The 18553-nt window shown below is 48.4% G+C and overlaps 1 protein-coding gene and 1 long non-coding RNA gene across 7 annotated transcripts in view; one reads left to right on the forward strand and one right to left on the reverse strand.

The window, feature by feature from the left end:
* The first annotated feature begins 4826 nt into the window (after positions 1–4826).
* On the forward strand, positions 4827–6098 carry LOC129500699 (uncharacterized). Its single transcript, XR_008662590.1, has 2 exons — positions 4827–5075; positions 5221–6098. It is a non-coding gene; the product is annotated as an uncharacterized LOC129500699 (long non-coding RNA).
* A 2441-nt stretch (positions 6099–8539) lies between these two features.
* GARRE1 (granule associated Rac and RHOG effector 1) overlaps positions 8540–18553 on the reverse strand; it is an 82004-nt gene continuing 71990 nt past the window's right edge. For all 6 annotated transcript variants that reach the window (XM_055311367.1, XM_055311363.1, XM_055311365.1 and 3 more), the window contains 4 exons: positions 14136–14301; positions 13237–13374; positions 11657–11735; positions 8540–11178 (listed from right to left, as the gene is read on the reverse strand). In XM_055311367.1, coding sequence (XP_055167342.1) covers positions 10870–11178; positions 11657–11735; positions 13237–13374; positions 14136–14301 — 692 coding nt within the window. In that variant the 3' untranslated portion in view covers positions 8540–10869. The remainder of the gene's footprint in view (positions 11179–11656; positions 11736–13236; positions 13375–14135; positions 14302–18553) is intronic.

Here is an 18553-nt window from a genome sequence, read left to right on the forward strand (position 1 = left end):
GGGGCTCTCCACAGGGAGCCCGCTTCTCCCTCTCTGCCTGCCTGTCCTTTATTTATTTATTCATGAGAGACACAGGCAGAGGGAGAAGCAGGCTCCATGCAGGGAGCCCGACGTGGGACTCGATCCTGGGCCTCCAGGACCACGCCCTGGGCTGACCGCAGGCACTAAAACCGCTGAGCCACCCGGGCTGCCCAAATAAATAAAATATTTAAAAAAAGAAATGGCCAAGGGAGGCGCTCCTGGGTGGCTCAGTTCAGCATCTGCCTCTGGCTTGGGTCACGACCCTAGGGTGCTGGGATCCATCAAGCCCCTCATTAGCCCCTCATCATCTCTTTGCTCAGTGAGGAGCCTGCTTCTCCTTCTGCCTGCCACTCCCCCTGCTTGTTCTCAATCTCTGTCAAATAAAAAATGAAATCTGTAAAAAAAAAAAAAAGAATGGCCAAGGGGATTGACCTCATTGAGGTGACTTTTTTGAGGAAAAGCCTGAAGAAGATGAGGAAGCCAGCCAATTAGATGTCTAGGGGGAAAGTGTTCAGGCAAAGGGAAGAACCACTGGAGAATTCTCGGGCAAACATGCTTAGGTGTTCCAGAAGAGGAAGGAGGCACATGTGACTGGAGTGGAGTGAATAAAAGAAAGAGACATAACTTGGGGTCAGTGAGCGAAGGAAAGCAACAAGACACGTACAACTTGTAAGTCCTTGTGAAGACTCTGGTTTTCTGTGCGACAGGAAGCCATGGAAGGGTTTAAGCGGTGGAAGGACATCATCTGACAAGCTTTACAAAGGATCAGACCCATAGTGTAGCAGGAATGGAAGGAAGGACTGCAAACAGGAGGCTATTGCATGGATGTAGGGCCAGGATGAAGGTGACTTGGGTCAGGGTAGGGGGAGCTGGGCGTGGTGAACTGGACACACCCAGTGAAGAGCCGAGAGACAGAAAAAGAACACTCAAGGGTTGGGACCCCTGGGTGGCCCAACAGTTGAGTGTCTGCCTTTGGCTCAGGCGGTGATCCCAGAATCCAGGATCAAGTCCCACATCAGGCTCCCTGCGAAGAGCCTGCTTCTCCCTTTGCCTGGATCTCTGCCTCTCTCTCTCTCTGTGTCTCTCATGAATAAATAAATAATCTTAACATTTCCCAGTTTAAAAAAAAAAAGAAGAAGAAGAAGAAGAAAGAAAGAACAGTCAAGGGTAACATCCAAAAATGGAAGTATCCTCACATCTTGGAGAGATGAAAGTTTGGGAGCAGGGGGCAGATCACAAACCCTATTAGACATGCAAGTGTAGCTGTTGAGCTGGGTGTTGCTGACTGGAGTGTGGGGAGAGAAGTTTCGAGCTGGAGGAAAAATTTGGGAGTCATCAGTGAATAGACTGCATTTGAAGTCATGAGCCTGGATGACAGGCTGGATGAGACAGTATCTATGGCCAAGAGGAAGAAGAGGTCCAAGAACTGGCACCCAGATCGAGCTGCTCTATTGCCTGCTTCGTCTAGAAAGGCCAGCCATCCAGGAACGCGCCCTGTCCTGCTGCCACCCCAGGCCGAGCTCTTCCTCTAGCCACCTCCCAGCTCCATATGGTCACGGCCCCCTCCAACCTCGGCATATGACTTTTCCCTTCCTGTGCAGGAATCCTGGGGGCCCTAAAGATGAAAGAGGAAAATAGGGAAAGGCTGAAGACTGAAGACATGAGGGGTCCACAGGACTTTACAGGGAGCAGTCCTGTCCACATGGCCCTTACTTACCCAGAGTTTTGAGTCACCTGTCAATTCTGAGCTTTAACTGAACTTCCCCTACTTGGCAGCCCCCTAACAGTGAATGGCATCTGTTCTACTGGGGCCCCTGAGAGATACTCTGATCAGGGTTTCCCATGCAAGCCAGTTGTCTACACAGAAGAGCACTCCCACCCCTAAATCCTGTGTTTCATAACCTCACCCAAGAGGAAGGCCAGTCTTGGTAGCCACCACCCCATTACCACTTGCCCTATGATTTCAGAGATGACCCTAGCCCAACAGTAGCCACTGACTGCCTTTCTCTAGCAGGCTCTTCCTGGTGACCACAGGGCACGTCTGTTGTCTTTAACCAAAACCACTATGTCCCACTCTCGTGTGTCTTCCTTTGCCACCCCAATTGCATCAGAGAGGAGTGCATGACCAAGGCCAGCCAAAAGAGTGCCAGCAGGAGAAACCCAGTGTTTTTCTAGTGTTAAGTTGCCCTTCTGAAAAGAGGAGACCTGAGGATCAGTCCCTGGTGTGAAGGAAAACAATGCAGACAGTGACCCCCAGGGAGATGCCGGAGTCCAACTCAGAGGGCCAGGCCACCTCTGTCTGCAGCTGGAACATAAATGAGTGATTTCCCTCAGTGTCGATGTTGTGTGGAGCTGGGCTGTCATCTACAACCGCAAGTCCTTCCAGAGGTTTTATGGGTGTTCATCTAAGTGCTGTCACACTGCTTCTATTTTTCATTCTCTCTCTCAATTTTTTAAGATTTTATTTATTGATCATGAGAGACACACAAGAGAGAGGCAGAGACACAGGCAGAGGGAGAAGCAGCTCCCTGCAAGGATCCCGATGCGGGACTCGATCCACCTAGGCGTCCCCACACTGCTTCTCTAATGTCGTCTCCTGGCCATTTGAAACCCACAGGTGCTGCTTTGGTTACTGAAGAAGAAGCTGGACACAAGGCCTCGTGATCACCTTTCGGAAGGCTTCATCTTCTTTCTGACATTCTCTGGTAGACCCCCTCTAGTTTGGCCTCTGTGATTCCCAGGAGGTTCAACTACTCTAGATTTCCCAATAATATTTTAAGTTTGGGGGATGCCTGGGTGGCTCAGTGGTTGAGTGTCTGCCTTTGGTTGGGGTTGTGATCCCGGGGTCCTGGGATCGAGTCCCACATCTGACTCACCACAGGGAGCCTGCTTCTCCCTCTGCCTGTGTCTCTGCCCCTTTCTCGATGTCTCTCATGAATAAATAAATAAAATCTTAAAAAAAAACACTTTTCTTTTTTTTCTTATTTATTTATTTATTTATTTATTTATTTAATTTATTTATTTATTTATTTATTTATTTATGACAGTCACACACACACGCAGAGAGAGAGAGAGGCAGAGACACAGGCAGAGGGAGAAGCAGGCTCCATGCACCGGGAGCCCGACGTGGGATTCGATCCCGGGTCTCCAGGATCGCGCCCTGGGCCAAAGGCAGGCGCTAAACCGCTGCGCCACCCAGGGATCCCCAAAAACACTTTTCTTTAAAAAAATTTTTTTAAGTTTGACATTGTGATTTGAAACCCCAGTTACGTGTGCTTTCCATATTAGCAGAAAACGATATTGGTATCTGAAGGGCCATAAGTCACAGTTGCTAAGGAGAGAAAGCAAATAGGGAGGGACAAAGGGGATCATTATTACTTGAAAGGCATTCATCATCCAACTACTAGTGCCGTTACTACTACCGCTAGCTTACCGTGTTTGGAGCTCGGCCGTGCAACCGGTTCAACAGACAGGTTAAGAAATCTGGAAACAGCCACTCTGCTGCTAGGTGGAGAATTGATCCAAGGTTGCCTGATTTCTGAGCCCTGTTTTTTTTCTTTTTTTTCTTTTTCTTTCTTTTCTTTTTTTTTTTTTTAAATCACAGCCCTGTCCTGCCTGCCAGTTTCTGGCAATCCCCCACCATCCCAGTTCTGTTTTTAACCTCTAATTAGGCCTCTATGATATTAATTCCGATTGCCAGGGTAGAATCTTACAAGTGGGAAGGGCCAAGAATGGCACCTCCAACAGATGCGACACAGCAGCACGGGAGGAGTCAGGTAGGACAGATCAGCCAGTGCATTAACCGGGGCCCCTTCGGACCCGGTCTAAGGATTTGTGTGGGGCGGCAGGGAGACACCCGCCAGGGAAGGCGGGGCGTGTGGAGGGTGAGCCGTTAGCTACCCGACTGCGAGGTCGGCACCTCGGGTGGTTTGGGATTTGGAGTTCGGGACATTTTCAGCGTAAGGTAATTTTGCATTCTCCCCAGAGCGAAGCCCTACCGTTTCCCACCGCCAGGGCCGCCCCATGTAGTGCCAAGCGCCCCACCACCCAGAGGATAGGGGTCAGATACCTGAGCGTCTCCGGGGCGTGAGGCCTGCGGGGCTGCGCTAAACCACAACCCGAAGAGAGCTGGCGCAGCTCTGCGGCCTTGGAAAGCCCGCGGGGTCGCACTGAGTGTCGCGAAACTAGCACCTGGGGAGCCTGCGGCCAGCACAGTCCCAGACAAGAGCCCTCTTCCATAAATGGGGAAACTGAGGCAGGGGGCGTCTAGGTTAGTCTGGCTCCCTCATTCGGGACAGGCAGGCAGGCAGGCAGGCAGGCAGGCAGGCAGGCAGGCAGGAGCCAGGCCGAGCGGGGCTGGGGCACCACCCGAAGGTCGGAGAAAGTAAGGGGGCGGGGAGGGGGGCTGCAGCTCTGCAGCTGAGCTCCGGGAGCCCGCGGGAGGTCGGGGGGTCGGGCGCGCGGCGCTCACGCCCAGGGACGTTCGCCAGCTGCTCCGGGGAGGCGCAGCCCCGGGGTGCCGAGGCCCCGAGGAGCCGCGCCGCCGCCCCGCCAGGCGCCCCCCGCCCCCCGGGAGAGGGCGGAGCGCGCGAGCCTACGCGCCGGCGGGGCGGGGTGGCGCAGGCCGGGGGCGGGGGCGCGCACGCGTGTGCGTGTGGACTCGCACGTCCGGGGGGCACGTGTGCGCATGTCCGTCCCCGCGCCGGGAGGGGCGCCGGCTGCAGACGCCCAGCAAACGTCCGCGTCCGCACGTCCGCGATGGGCGTGCGCGCGCCTGTGCGCGGAGGCTGGGCGGGCGGCTGTGCGCGTGCGCACGCGAGCCGGGCCCTCGGCGCCCCCCGCAGGCCGCGAGCCCGTCCTGCGTCGTCTGCGATCGGCCGCTCCGGGGTGTCGCCCCAGATGTTCCCTGGGACTCCATCGGTAGTTGCTTAAAAAAAAAAAAAAAAAAAAAAAAAAAAAAAAAAACTCTTACTGCACAAAGGCGTGGGTTTCCACGAGAACGGAAAACTTTATGGTTACTAAAAAACTGCATCATCCTGCGCGCAGTTCCGAATGTGAGTCTCCCCTCGCAGTTCTGGTACAAACTCTGGTCATCACGTGTTCTTCTTCTTCTTTTTTAAATCACGTATTATTCTTTTAGTTTGATGTGAGAGCTGAGTTTTAAGTCGTTATCTTCTTTTTCTTTTCTTTTTGCATTAGAATTTGCTCAGTGATTTGCGCACCAACACCTTGTTTGGCCTGGCTCCTCTGGAAATGCTTCCCGCTGTTCTGCGTGCGTGGCCCTGATGAGACCTGATCCTTGCTCTCTGGAGGCCTTCGTTCTAGTGGGAGGGACAAAGGCAAACTCGATGGCCCGGGGAGCACTAAGCGCTATAATGAAAAAGCGAGTAGAAGCTGGGCTCTGGCCCAAGAGGGCAGATGGAGAGGCAGAAGCAGGGAGCACTCTTGGGAGCAGCTGGCAGGGGAGCACGGTGGCGGGGGGCGGGGAGCTGAGTGTACGGGAAACCCTGAGCCCCAAGAGCGAGAGGCAGGAGGCAGGTGAGGACCGGGTCATTGGTAGCATACTGAAGAATATGATGGAATTCAAATATGCTTGTGAATAGACTTCTAGGACTTGCTGGATGAGGAAAGGATTAAGGATGTCTTCTAGGATTTCTGTCAGAGCAGCCTGGTGGGTGGATGGTGGCGCCTCTTAGCAAGGATGAGAAAGATGGGGTTGTCTAAAAGACTAAAAGACTGAGTTTTCTTCCCCAAAGAAGACACATGGATGGCCAACAGACACATGAAAAGATGCTCGGCACCACTGATCATCGGAAATGCAAATCAAAACCACAATGAGATACCATCTCACAACCGTCAGAATGGCTAAAATAAAAAATACGAGAAACAAGTGCTGACGAAGATGTGGAGAAATAAGAACCCTCATGCACTGTTGGTGGGAACGCAAACTGGTGCCCCCCACTGTGGAAAACGGTATGGAGGTAACTTTAAAAAATTGAAAGTAGAACTACCCTATGATCCAGTAATTGCACTAGTGGGTACTTGCCCAAAGAATAAAAAATATTAATTCAAAGGGATACATGCACCCCTATGTTTATTGCAGCATTATTTACAATAGCTGAATTATGGAAGGAATGTAAGTGTTCATCGATAGATGAATGGATAAAGGAAATGTGGTTTATATACACAATGGAATATTATTCAGCCATAAAAAAGAATGAAATCTTGCCATTTACAATAATATGGATGGAGCTGGAGTAGCTTGCTAAGCAAACTAAGCCAGTCAGAGAAAGACAAATACCATACGCTCTTATTCATATGTGGCATTTAAGAAACAAACAAACAAAAAAAAGGCAAGCCAAAAAATGAGACTCTTAACCATAGAGAACAGATGGTTTCCAGAGGGGAGGTGGGTGGGGGAGATGGGTGAAATACATGAAGGGGATGAAGAGCACACTTGATGAGCACTGAGTAATATATAGAATTGATGAATCACTATATTGTACACCTGCAACAAATATAACACTGCTAACTACACTGGAATTATAATAATAATTTAAAAAGATAGTACATGGGATCCCTGGGTGGCGCAGCGGTTTGGCGCCTGCCTTTGGCCCAGGGCACGATCCTGGAGACCCGGGATCGAATCCCACATCGGGCTCCCGGTGCATGGAGCCTGCTTCTCCCTCCGCCTGTGTCTCTGCCTCTCTCTCTCTCTCTCTGTGACTATCATAAAATAAATAAAAAAAAAAATTAAAAAAAAATAAAAAATAAAAAGATAGTACAAATAAAAGACTTTGTTTTAAAAGCAGAGACTGCATCTTCTTTTCAGTTCTCCTCCTAGCAAGACCCTTGCTCCTTGATGACTTTAGATGTTGAAGTGAACAGGACACTCCTGAAACAATCTTTCCTCCTGACTTAAGCCCACACCCCAAACTCAGACCCAGTACTAGCCACATCCAGTCCCTCCATCAGACACACCGAGGCCTGAGCCCGGCCAGCCTACCCTTGTAGAATCGGCAAGTGAGCTGTGTGTGCGTGACTTCCAGGAGCCTGCCCCTGGAGCTTCCTCAGAATGTGTGGCTGGGAGGCAGCCAGTCACGCTTTCCATGAACATGGCTTTCTGGCATTTGAGGAGCTGGACATTGCAAGCGTTTATTTCCTCTGCGTCTCCAGATTAGGAAGCGGGTCACAACAGTGGTCACACAATGCACAAAGAGCCAAACTCGCAGTGTGCCACGGCGGGCACGCTGTTTTTCAGCTACTTTCCTTGGACTGGCCGTCCTCCTTTGCCAGGATCCGTCAGGTGATGAAGGAGGGGTCACCAGCCTCGCAAGGACCCTCTTGCCGCTCAGGTCTAACATCTGTTCAGGTTTCCACTCTCACCCATCCGGCGCATAGCTGGGCCACAGGACTCCTCTTGTCTCCACCACTGCTGTGAACTGAAGTCAGTGAACAGCACCACATACTGGTGTTGAACAGGAACATGCTTGAATAAAATGCTAGCATTTAATTTTTTTAAAAGATTTTATTTATTTATTTGAGAGAGAGGGAGTGTGAGAGGACAGAATGGTGGGGAGATTTAGAGGGAGATGCCGACTCCCTACTGAGCAGGAAGCCCGATGTGGGGCTCCATCCCGTGACCCCAGGATTATGCCCTGAGCTGAAGGCACACGCTAACCGACTGAGCCACCCAGGCACCCGATGCTAGCATTTAACATGCACTTCTAGGGTATTTCCTAGCACATTCACGCATCATAGCTGTTACTGAGTAACCTTGTCCTGGGGTGCGCTTAGAAGGCTCTGGGTCTTGGTCCCCGTGCTTAGCTTCTGGGCATTTCAGCAGAGAGAAGCTTGAGTGGTACTTATAGTACCTGAGTGGTAGGTTATAGATTAATGCTCATATGTGTTTTCCTGAGTTCATGAAAAAAAGTTTTGGTCAAGTCTGTCTTGCTGCAAGTGAAAAGAAGTTGATTCCCCTGTAACCCACCCTCCCTTTGTGGTTCCCACTGAACAAGCTTTCCTTTTCGCTGGGCATCATCCAATGTGACTAGTCCTTGTCCCTTTAAGGTATGGTCTCTTTTTGCCAAATAGGGGGTCACTGGCAGAGCAGAGTGAGAGCTCATCCCTGGGCCCACTCCTTGGAAACGCTGGCTGGACAGCTCACAGTGCCCATGGTTGGTGGAATGTGGGTGGTGGCCGACCACAATCCAAGGAGAGAACATGCATCGTTCCATGTGGTCTCCCTCCCCATGACATGGGCTCTGCCTCCAGAGGCCTCTCCCAGCTTTGGCCTTTGGGAAGCCAACTGGAGAGGTGTGGTAGGTTGTCTGCTTCCTGCCCGCCCACCCACCCCCCGCTCATCCTAATATTCCCAGGGGTCTTTCCTCTCACGAAGGTTTCAGAACCAGAGGATGAGCTGACCTAAGAACCACTGTGGGTGCAGCTTTGCAAAGTAATGAATCAGGCAGGGCTTCTGACATGTCTGCTGCAGTTCATTTCAAACAGAGATACAAAATATTATTAAATGTATATTTTTAATAAAGCCAATAGTTATTTTACTTATAGGAGCTTTAAAAGTAAGATACAAAATGTAGAGTTCCAGTTTGGAAGCGTTGTAACTATTCACACGACGTCCTGCTGATGCCCGAGCAAGGCAGTCACGCCCGGCCATGCAAAGGACACACACACACACACACACACACACACACACACACACACACACTGCGCGCTTTGGCGAGACCCCTCTGCCAAGCGCAGCACCTGGAATTACCAGTGTTCAGAGCAAGGCGGTGCTGAGAACACAGCACCTACAAGGAGACCACACAACAGCTTCACACAGCCTCACAGCCTGGGGATATGCAGTTACAAAATGGCCTGCTTATTTGAGAAGAACAGACTGGAAAGTGACAATTAGCGGTGTTGGTGTCACCTGCACAGGGCAGCAAGGGCTGACCTCTGTCCAGGGTGAGGTCTCTGGGGGAGGCACTATTAAGACAAGAGGACTTCAGTAGGATAGAACTTGAAATACAAGGTACTGCGGACACCTTACTGAAGGGAAGAGGAAACTACACTACAAGGAGAAACAGCCACAAACAACTCGGACAGATTAGTGCACACACAGTGACGGCTAACACGGACCAGAGCCACGCAGGGTTGGTGCAGAGCACGTGCCTGAAAAGGTCTATGTACAAAATAGTTCTCTGTAAACATGGTGAGGTGAACGTTCAGAACCCACGGTGAGAGGATCATAAGTACAGGCAGCAATGGCATCCCCACACAGCACAAAGGACGACACCCAAGGCCTGGAGACAGCCTGGCGACACAGTACTAAACATTCAGATGGCTGGGCTCAGACTCCCTAGGGGGCCTCTATCATTAGTGTGGATACATACATATACATATATATTTTTTCTTTTTGGTATTTTTAAATATAAATTTACTTATATCCGTAGAAAAATGAGAACATAAACGTGTTATTACAATCTTTGCTGGAAAAGCTTATATGGAGTTAGAAAGAATAAACCATTTATTAGTAGTTAACATATATATTAAAATGGTTTAATGATTTAAGAAAATATAAAAAAAATATTAATACTGTCAAACTTTCATACCAGAAAATATTATGGATTTTTCTCAATTAGACTTTTTCAAAGATGAAATATGAAAAATTTAAATAAGTTTTATATAAAGAACTTCTGTAACCTCAATTAATATACAGTGGGATATGTCTACTCTATAGAGATATATGTATCATTATTTCTCAATTTAAGCACCATTCAATTCTTCTGGATCCATTCTGGCTGGAAAATATCCCAAAATCCACAGGATGTTATCTCTTTAATGGCACACGTTAACTGAAAATGAGGTGGTTTTTTGTTCTTGTTTTTTGAAAGAAAAGACTTTAAATTAATTCCTATCTACAGCTTAATTGGTTTGTCTTGAGCCAGCTCACAAATGTTACTGCAATACTTCAAGTGCAGGTGTCTCTGTGCAGCCTCGTGACCACACCCCCAGGTTTGGAAACTGTGTCGAAACCTCTGGCCATGTGTGGACGGGAGGGCAGCAGGTGCAACTTTATCCTGCACACGGACAGCAGCCAGCTGGCTCATCTCCATGCACCATCAGGAATATGCCTCTAACATCAGTTTTATGATCCTGCTTTTGTAAATCCGGTCAGGACTGCACCCCTTGGGTGCTGCTTGGGGTGGGGAGGGGCTGCCCACCCACAGAAAACCCAGGTGATTGCTTCCAATCACAAATATTCTATACTTTGCCCGTTTTGTAGAAGCTTAAATATAGTGTTGAACAAACCTCCAGCCTCTATATTTGTTATCTTAAAATATTCAATGCATTTTAGGCAGGAGATGTTTTAACTAAAAACCTATATAAAGAATAGCTATGAGATACAGTGACTGATGTGGTCATCACTCAACGTGTTAAGGAGGGGGAGGGTTTCAGAAGAATGGTCAGTTTTGCTCTCAGCCTTAGGCCTGGTGCCTTCCCAATACACACAGTGGGACTACAAACTTGAGAGCTGTGTTTCTCAAAATGCAGCCTGTGGCCCACCTGCATCAGAATTGCTGGAGCTGCTTATTAAGCTTGAAGATCCCCCAGCATCTCCCTGAGGGTCCGACACCTGTTTCTAGCTGGCCCTCCAGGGATCTGATGCCTCCAAAGTCTGGGAAGCTGGGCCTTAGAGGCTTGGAGCTGCCAACTACCCCCATCCCCAAGGATCCCTGCCTGGGACAGGGGTGCACTGGTCCTCTGGGGGGCTGGTGCCAACTAGGCAGCCCTGGGGTGGGGACACTGACCCCAACAGCTCTGGGCAGGCGGGCCGGCCCTGGGTCAGTACTGGGGCAAGTAGGCCGGCCTGCGCTCAGCCTTCCCGGGGAAGGCTTTGAAGCCCTTGGGCGCCGCCTTGTGTGCTGGTGGGGGCGGGGGCTGTGGTGGGCTCTGCACATAGGGAAAGGAGGCGGTGCTGCAATCACTGGTGGCGGCCCACACCGGGGACTGCAGCATCTGCATGCTGTCATTCCACTGGCTGCCAGGGCTGGCAACTGCGTAGAGTGGTGCGCTCGGGCTCGGCAGTGTGCTCGGCAGCGGGGAAGGATGCTGCCAGGGTGCTTTGGGTGGCCATGTTTTGGTTTTGTTATCCTGAGAGACAAAAGAGGGTTCTTAGTGGCATTTCTGGCGATTCATGATCTTTCCCACTTCCCCAGGGCTCTGGTCCTTATTCCCACCTAGGGGACAGGGTAGGAGCCCCAGACCCCTCACAGCCCTGGAGCAGCACTGTCTAACTGAACTTGCAACGACAGAAATGTTCTGTGTCTGTGCTGTTCACTGCATATGGTTAGTGCCCCTAAGGAACTCAATTTTTATTTATATTTGATTAATTCCAATTTAAACAGCCACATGTGGCTACTGGCTATCACAGTGGATGGCACAATCCCAGGGCTTCCTCTACATTTGCCTCTGAGTCAGCTGAGATGGTTAATCATGGGAAAAAAGGTTGTTCACCACAAAGAACCCATTATTGCTTTGAAGCCCTCTTAAAACGGAAGCTTTGGAACCGTGCTCATGGTCTATACCCCATACAGCTGGCCCTTGGTGACCAGAGCAGGGCCCACAATACCTGGTTAACGTCTTCCACTGTGGTAAGAAGAGGCGGTGAGGGTAGCGTGCTGGTCTCCTGCTCTCCACTGCTGTGTTTCCTGAAAGAACCAAGAGCTCAGTGCCGTGGGCACCTGGCTTGCTGCCCAGCTTACCTTGACATGCTAGCCACCTGGTTCTGGGCAATGGTTCCAGGTGGGGAGACCTTGGATCCACTGCATGTGGGGGTCGGGTAGGTCACCACTGAATGGAACACGCCCGGAAGTCATTCATGGGCTTGGGGAGAGCTGGGGGTGGCAGGCATTCGGACAGCCACTGGCTGTTTCAGCTGCTCTGAGTATACTGGCTCTGGCTTTTTTTAATTTATTCAACAGATACCAACTGTTTACCATGCCCTGCGGAAGTGGGACTTAAAAGACCGTTAGTTTTAACTAGAAACATGAATAATTTCTGTTATAACGCTAAATGAAAAAGGCAGGAAGGAGCCGGCTCAGGGCCAAGGCAATCAGGCTACTGGCGCTCCTGCCTGCAGACACAGCAGTCTCTGTAGAGGTGGTGCTACAGGTGGCTTCCTCCATGTCTCGTTGGCCTCCCCAGTTTCCCTTGTTGAAAAAAAGACATCTTAAATGCTACCGCTGGCTCAATTCTGCTCCTCCTGCATCCTCCTGTCTCAGTTCATTGGCACCCCCTTTCATACAGATGCTTCAGCCAAAAACTCATACCCTGATTCTTCTCTCTCACACATACCCCACTGCTAATCTCTCACCAGATGCTCCCCCACTTTGTTCAGCTGTCTGCTCAGGGGCCTCCCTGACTCTCATATTTCTTTTAAAGCAGGTTCCATGCCCAGTGTGGAGCCTGAACTCATGACCCTGAGAACAAGACCTGAGCTGATACTGAGTCAGATGCTTAACTGACTGAGCCACCTAGGTGCCCCTTTCCCCCATATTTTTCTTCATAGCAACTAACCCAACCTGACATGTTTGGTTTTTCCTTTTCTTCTTCCCAACCTCCCTCCTTTTTTTTTTTTTTTTTTTTTTTTTTGAGTAGCCTCCATCCCCAACATGGGGCTTGAACTCATGACCCTCAGATCAGGAGTCTCATGCTCTACCAAATAAGCCAGCCAGGTGCCACTACTTTAAAAAATTTCTTAGACCTGAAAATACTCTACTGTTTTCTTTTCCTCTTTGACAAAGAAACTGAGGATCAGAGAAAGTCAGGCCCTTGTTTGCAGTTGCAAAGTCTACTGGTGAGTCGTGATTAGAACCTGGTCATTCTGGTCCTGCTCCTCCCACAGAAAGGCACAGACCAGTTATCAGTAGACCCCATTCTCTAGAACCCTAGAGTTCTAGGTGTTTTTAGCTACCACTTGCATGAGACTTTTTTTGCCAGCAAAGCCTCAGCCAAACCTTAAGTCATCTGGGCTACAAGCCTGCATGGTAGCCATAGAAGACTCAGCAAGACCGTGCTAGCAGAGGCCCTCTGCCTCTGTCACACCAGGGTGACAGGGAGCCATGGGGTTCCTGAGCCTTCCAGAGGAATGAGCTGTGGATCACATTCATGTGCCCCTCTGTCCTCTTACATTTAGAAATCTCTTCATACCTTCTCTGCTTGACAGCAGCAACGAGGTCGGGCCCTGAAAACATGGAGAACAAGCTGTCCCCGTTGGCGGAGGATGTCTCGTCGCTTGAGCTGGCGGAGTCCCCTTGAGCCCCTGACCAGCCGCTGTGCAGGCTGTCCCTGAAAGCCAGAGAGATAAGCTGGCCCAGGCCTCCTGCAGCTGGACAACCCCGAGGCTGCCCCCATTCCCCCATCCCTAAAGGAAGGGTCTTTAGCCCGCACTCCTCTAACAACCAGATCGTGGGCTCATCTCCCCTTCTAAAAACCCAAGCTTTTCTTCCTGTCCCTTATTATATAGAAAGTAACATGTATTCTTTGCTGCCCTTCATTCTTCTCAGAAGCCTGTGCTTTGCATATGAAATTCATGGTAGAGCAAAGAGCTGAAATGGTCTTTAGCTGTCCAGATTTATTAACTGAGTAGAAATAAAGGATGTGAAAAATCAATCTCCAGTTGTCTTCGGGATGCAAAGCTGCAGTTCTCTCAATACGCTGGCATCTGAACTATACACGTTTGCTTTTTGGAAGCTATAAGGATCGCATTCCCTGAATCGCATGGGTTGCACAACTATGCCCATGTCAGCACAGAAACCATGTTAAACATTCAATTACGTCACAAACACTGTCAAGTATGTTCCTAGTTCAGGGCAGAAGACTATGTGTTGAAAACCATCGGTTTATACAAATGGTACGTTCACAGGGACATACCATGCCACCTGGCATCTTCAAGTCTTGTCACAGAACCCTGACTGCTTAAAGATGTGACCAGGTGTCAGTCTCTCACAGCGGGATGTGGAATTGAGTTGCCTGATGAGGGTGCATGAGGGCCCCATGGGGGATAACCAGGTCCCAAACTCAGCTTCCCTGCCACACCCAGCACTCACCCTTCTGTGAAGAATTCTGGGAAAGGCCAGGTCCGATGGGCATCATCCATGGGTGGCCAGTGGCCCCGGGGGTTGCCTGGGCGGCGGCCGTGTTGCACTTGGCGCTTCTGCTGCATTGCCTGGCTTACTCCTGCCACATAGCGTGCAAACTCGGGGTCTGAGCCCACTGCATTAGGACAAAGGGACAGAGAGGGTTTGGGGCCACACTGGCCTCTTGTCTCCTTCTCTGCCTCCTGAGCACATTCTGGTCACACATACACAATGAAAAGTGGCAAGGTGCTGCCTAGCTTGTGGCCCCGGAAGCCAGAGAGTTGGCTGCAGGCCTGGGGCTTTCAGCCAGATGTCTGAGGCTGGGGTAAGGTGTGTGCACAGTGACCGTCAAGAAGGGTTATGCCTAAGACAGAGGCAGGCTGAATGTGAAAGACAGAAAGAAGAACACAAAAGGATCCACGATTAAATTTTAAAGACAAATACCAGACACTTAAAAATTTTCCAATGTCTGGTGCTATGTACATAACACTTAGGAAGTCACATGATGTCTTTAGTGAACTAATAACCTGAGAGTTATCAAAGCATCAGGGTCAGCCAGATAGAGGTATGTCATTCCCACTTGGCCCAACTCGAATCGACGATTTTCTTGGGATATTGGATGGCAGATCTACTCATTCAGTCTGAAGATAGTAAGAATGTTAATGAATGAGGTGAAATTTCAGAATTTAAGAAGTATTAAGAGGTGACTAGAAACATACTGGAGAGAGCTGAGTAAGGACGGGCAGGACAGTACAAGTGGGAGAAAAGAAAGCATAGAAGGCGTTGAGAGAAAAAGTCAAACAAGAAGATACAGCATGAAAGGATCTCTGGTTCACAAACTGAGTATGACTCAGCAGTATATACTTTTCAGCTTCAAGCTAGGAGAGCTACTAGGCATAATCTCATTATTAGATTGTCCCCAGGGCACTGCCACAGGACTACTGCATGAGACTGTGCTGTGTGTGCGGCGCACAAGGATGCCCACAGCTGGGGAGGGGAGCGGCGGGGCCCAAATCAAGGCCTCCTTCTCAGGGAGTCAAGCCATGCCTCTGGGGCTACAGGTGCCCTGTCCAGAGGGGGTGCTCTGCTCTCACTGGCCCTGCCCGAGAGGGTACCTTCTGGGATTCATCTATCCAAGAAGTGCCCTTCCTTAATTTGGGAAAGGGGCTATATAGACCTTATGCCCTCGGGGTGGGGTCTGCAGGAGGTACAGTAAGGACCTGCAGGTCACAAAGGAACACACGGCAGATAACACTAGTAGGATTTGTAACCTAAAGACATAGAGGCCACAACATGCACATGAGAAAATGCTCCGCATCACTTGCCATCAGGGAAATACAAATCAAAACCACAATGAGATACCACCTCACACCAGTGAGAATGGGGAAAATTAACAAGGCAGGAAACAACAAATGTTGGAGAGGATGCGGAGAAAAGGGAAGCCTCTTACACTGTTGGTGGGAATGTGAACTGGTGCAGCCACTCTGGAAAACTGTGTGGAGGTTCCTCAAAGAATTAAAAATAGACCTGCCCTACGACCCAGCAATTGCACTGTTGGGGATTTACCCCAAAGATTCAGATGCAATGAAACGCCGGGACACCTGCACCCCGATGTTTCTAGCAGCCATGTCCACAATAGCCAAACTGTGGAAGGAGCCTCGGTGTCCATCGAAAGATGAATGGATAAAGAAGATGTGGTGTATGTATACAATGGAATATTCCTCAGCCATTAGAAACGACAAATACCCACCATTTGCTTCAACGTGGATGGAACTGGAGGGTATTATGCTGAGTGAAGTAAGTCAATCGGAGAAGGACAAACAGTGTATGTTCTCATTCATTTGGGGAATATGAATAATAGTGAAAGGGAATATAAGGGAAGGGAGAAGAAATGTGTGGGAAATATCAGAAAGGGAGACAGAACATAAAGACTTCTAACTCTGGGAAATGAACTAGGGGTGGTGGAGGGGGAGGAGGGCGGGGGGTGGGGGTGAATGGGTGACGGGCACTGAGGGGGACACTTGACGGGATGAGCACTGGGTGTTATTCTGTATGTTGGTAAATTGAACACCAATAAAAATTAATTTATTAAAAAAAATTAAAAAAATAAAATTACATAGTATGAAAAAAAAAAGACATAGAGGCCATTCAGGCCTCAACAAAGATCAAAGACGGTAAAATCCTGCCAGACACCACTTATACTCTGGATTTATTTTTAAATTTTTAAAAAGATTTATTTAAAGGCATTCAAATTGGCAAAGAAGAAGTCAAACTCTCCCTCTTTGCCGATGACATGATACTCTACATAGAAAACCCCAAGCAAAAAAAAAAAAAAAGAAAACCCAAAAGCCTCCACCGCAAGATTGCTAGAACTCACACAGCAATTTCGCAGTGTTGCAGGATACAAAATCAATGCCCGAAATCAATGGCATTTCTATACACTAACAATGAGACTGAAGAAAGAGAAATTAAGGAGTCAATCCCATTTACAATTGCACCCAAAAGCATAAGATACCTAGGAATAAACCTAACCAAAGAGGTAAAGGATCTATACCCTAAAAACTATAGAACACTTCTGAAAGAAATTGAGGAAGACACAAAGAGATGGAAAAATATTCCATGCTCATGGATTGGCAGAATTAATATTGTGAAAATGTCAATGTTACCCAGGGCAATTTACACGTTTAATGCAATCCCTATCAAAATACCATGGACTTTCTTCAGAGAGTTAGAAAAAATTATTTTAAGATTTGTGTGGAATCAGAAAAGACCCCGAATAGCCAGGGGAATTTTAAAAAAGAAAACCATAGCTGGGGGCATCACAATGCCAGATTTCAGGTTGTACTACAAAGCTGTGGACATCAAGACAGTGTGGTACTGGCACAAAAACAGACACATAGATCAATGGAACAGAATAGAGAACCCAGAAGTGGACCCTGAACTTTATGGTCAACTAATATTCGATAAAGGAGGAAAGACGATCCACTGGAAGAAAGACAGTCTCTTCAATAAATGGTGCTGGGAAAATTGGACAATCCACATGCAGAAGAATGAAACTAGACCACTCTCTTTCACCAGACACAAAGATAAACTCAAAATGGATGAAAGATCTAAATGTGAGACAAGATTCCATCAAAATCCTAGAGGAGAACACAGGCAACACCCTTTTTGAACTTGGCCACAGTAACTTCTTGCAAGATACATCCACGAAGGCAAAAGAAACAAAAGCAAAAATGAACTATTGGGACTTCATCCAGATAAGAAGCTTTTGCACAGCAAAGGATACAGTCAACAAAACTCAAAGACAACCTACAGAATGGGAGAAGATATTTGCAAATGACGTATCAGATAAAGGGCTACTTTCCAAGATCTATAAAGAACTTATTAAACTCAACACCAAAGAAACAAACAATCCAATCATGAAATGGGCAAAAGACATGAAGAGAAATCTCACAGAGGAAGACATAGACATGGCCAACATGCACATGAGAAAATGCTCTGCATCACTTGCCATCAGGGAAATACAAATCAAAACCACAATGAGATACCACCTCACACAAGTGAGAATGGGGAAAATTAACAAGGCAGGAAACAACAAATGTTGGAGAGGATGCGGAGAAAAGGGAACCAACCCTCTTACACTGTTGGTGGGAATGTGAACTGGTGCAGCCACTCTGGAAAACTGTGTGGAGGTTCCTCAAAGAGTTAAAAATAGACCTGCCCTACGACCCAGCAATTGCACTGTTGGGGATTTGCCCCAAAGATTCAGATGCAATGAAACGCCGGGACACCTGCACCCCGATGTTTCTAGCAGCCATGTCCACAATAGCCAAACTGTGGAAGGAGCCTCGGTGTCCATCGAAAGATGATGGATAAAGAAGATGTGGTTTACGTATACAATGGAATATTCCTCAGCCATTAGAAACGACAAATACCCACCATTTGCTTCAATGTGGATGGAACTGGAGGGTATTATGCTGGGTGAAGTAAGTCAATCGGAGAAGGACAAACATTATATGTTCTCATTCATTTGGGGAATATAAATAATAGTGAAAGGGAATATAAGGGAAGGGAGAAGAAATGTGTGGGAAATATCAGAAAGGGAGACAGAACATAAAGACTCCTAACTCTGGGAAACGAACTAGGGGTGGTGGAAGGGGAGGAGGGGAGGGGGTGGGGGTGAATGGGTGACGGGCACTGAGGGGGACACTTGATGGGATGAGCACTGGGTGTTATTCTGTATGTTGGTAAATTGAACACCAATAAAAAATTAATTTATTAAAAAAATAAATTTTTAAAAAGATTTATTTGTTCATTCATTCATTCATTCATTCATTCATTCATTCATGAGAGACACAGAGAGAGGGGTAGAGAGAGAGAGAGAGAGA

The sequence above is a fragment of the Nyctereutes procyonoides genome, unplaced genomic scaffold (genome assembly GCF_905146905.1).
Source record: "Nyctereutes procyonoides isolate TBG_1078 unplaced genomic scaffold, NYPRO_anot_genome, whole genome shotgun sequence".
In the NCBI taxonomy this organism is placed as follows: Eukaryota; Metazoa; Chordata; class Mammalia; order Carnivora; family Canidae; genus Nyctereutes; species Nyctereutes procyonoides.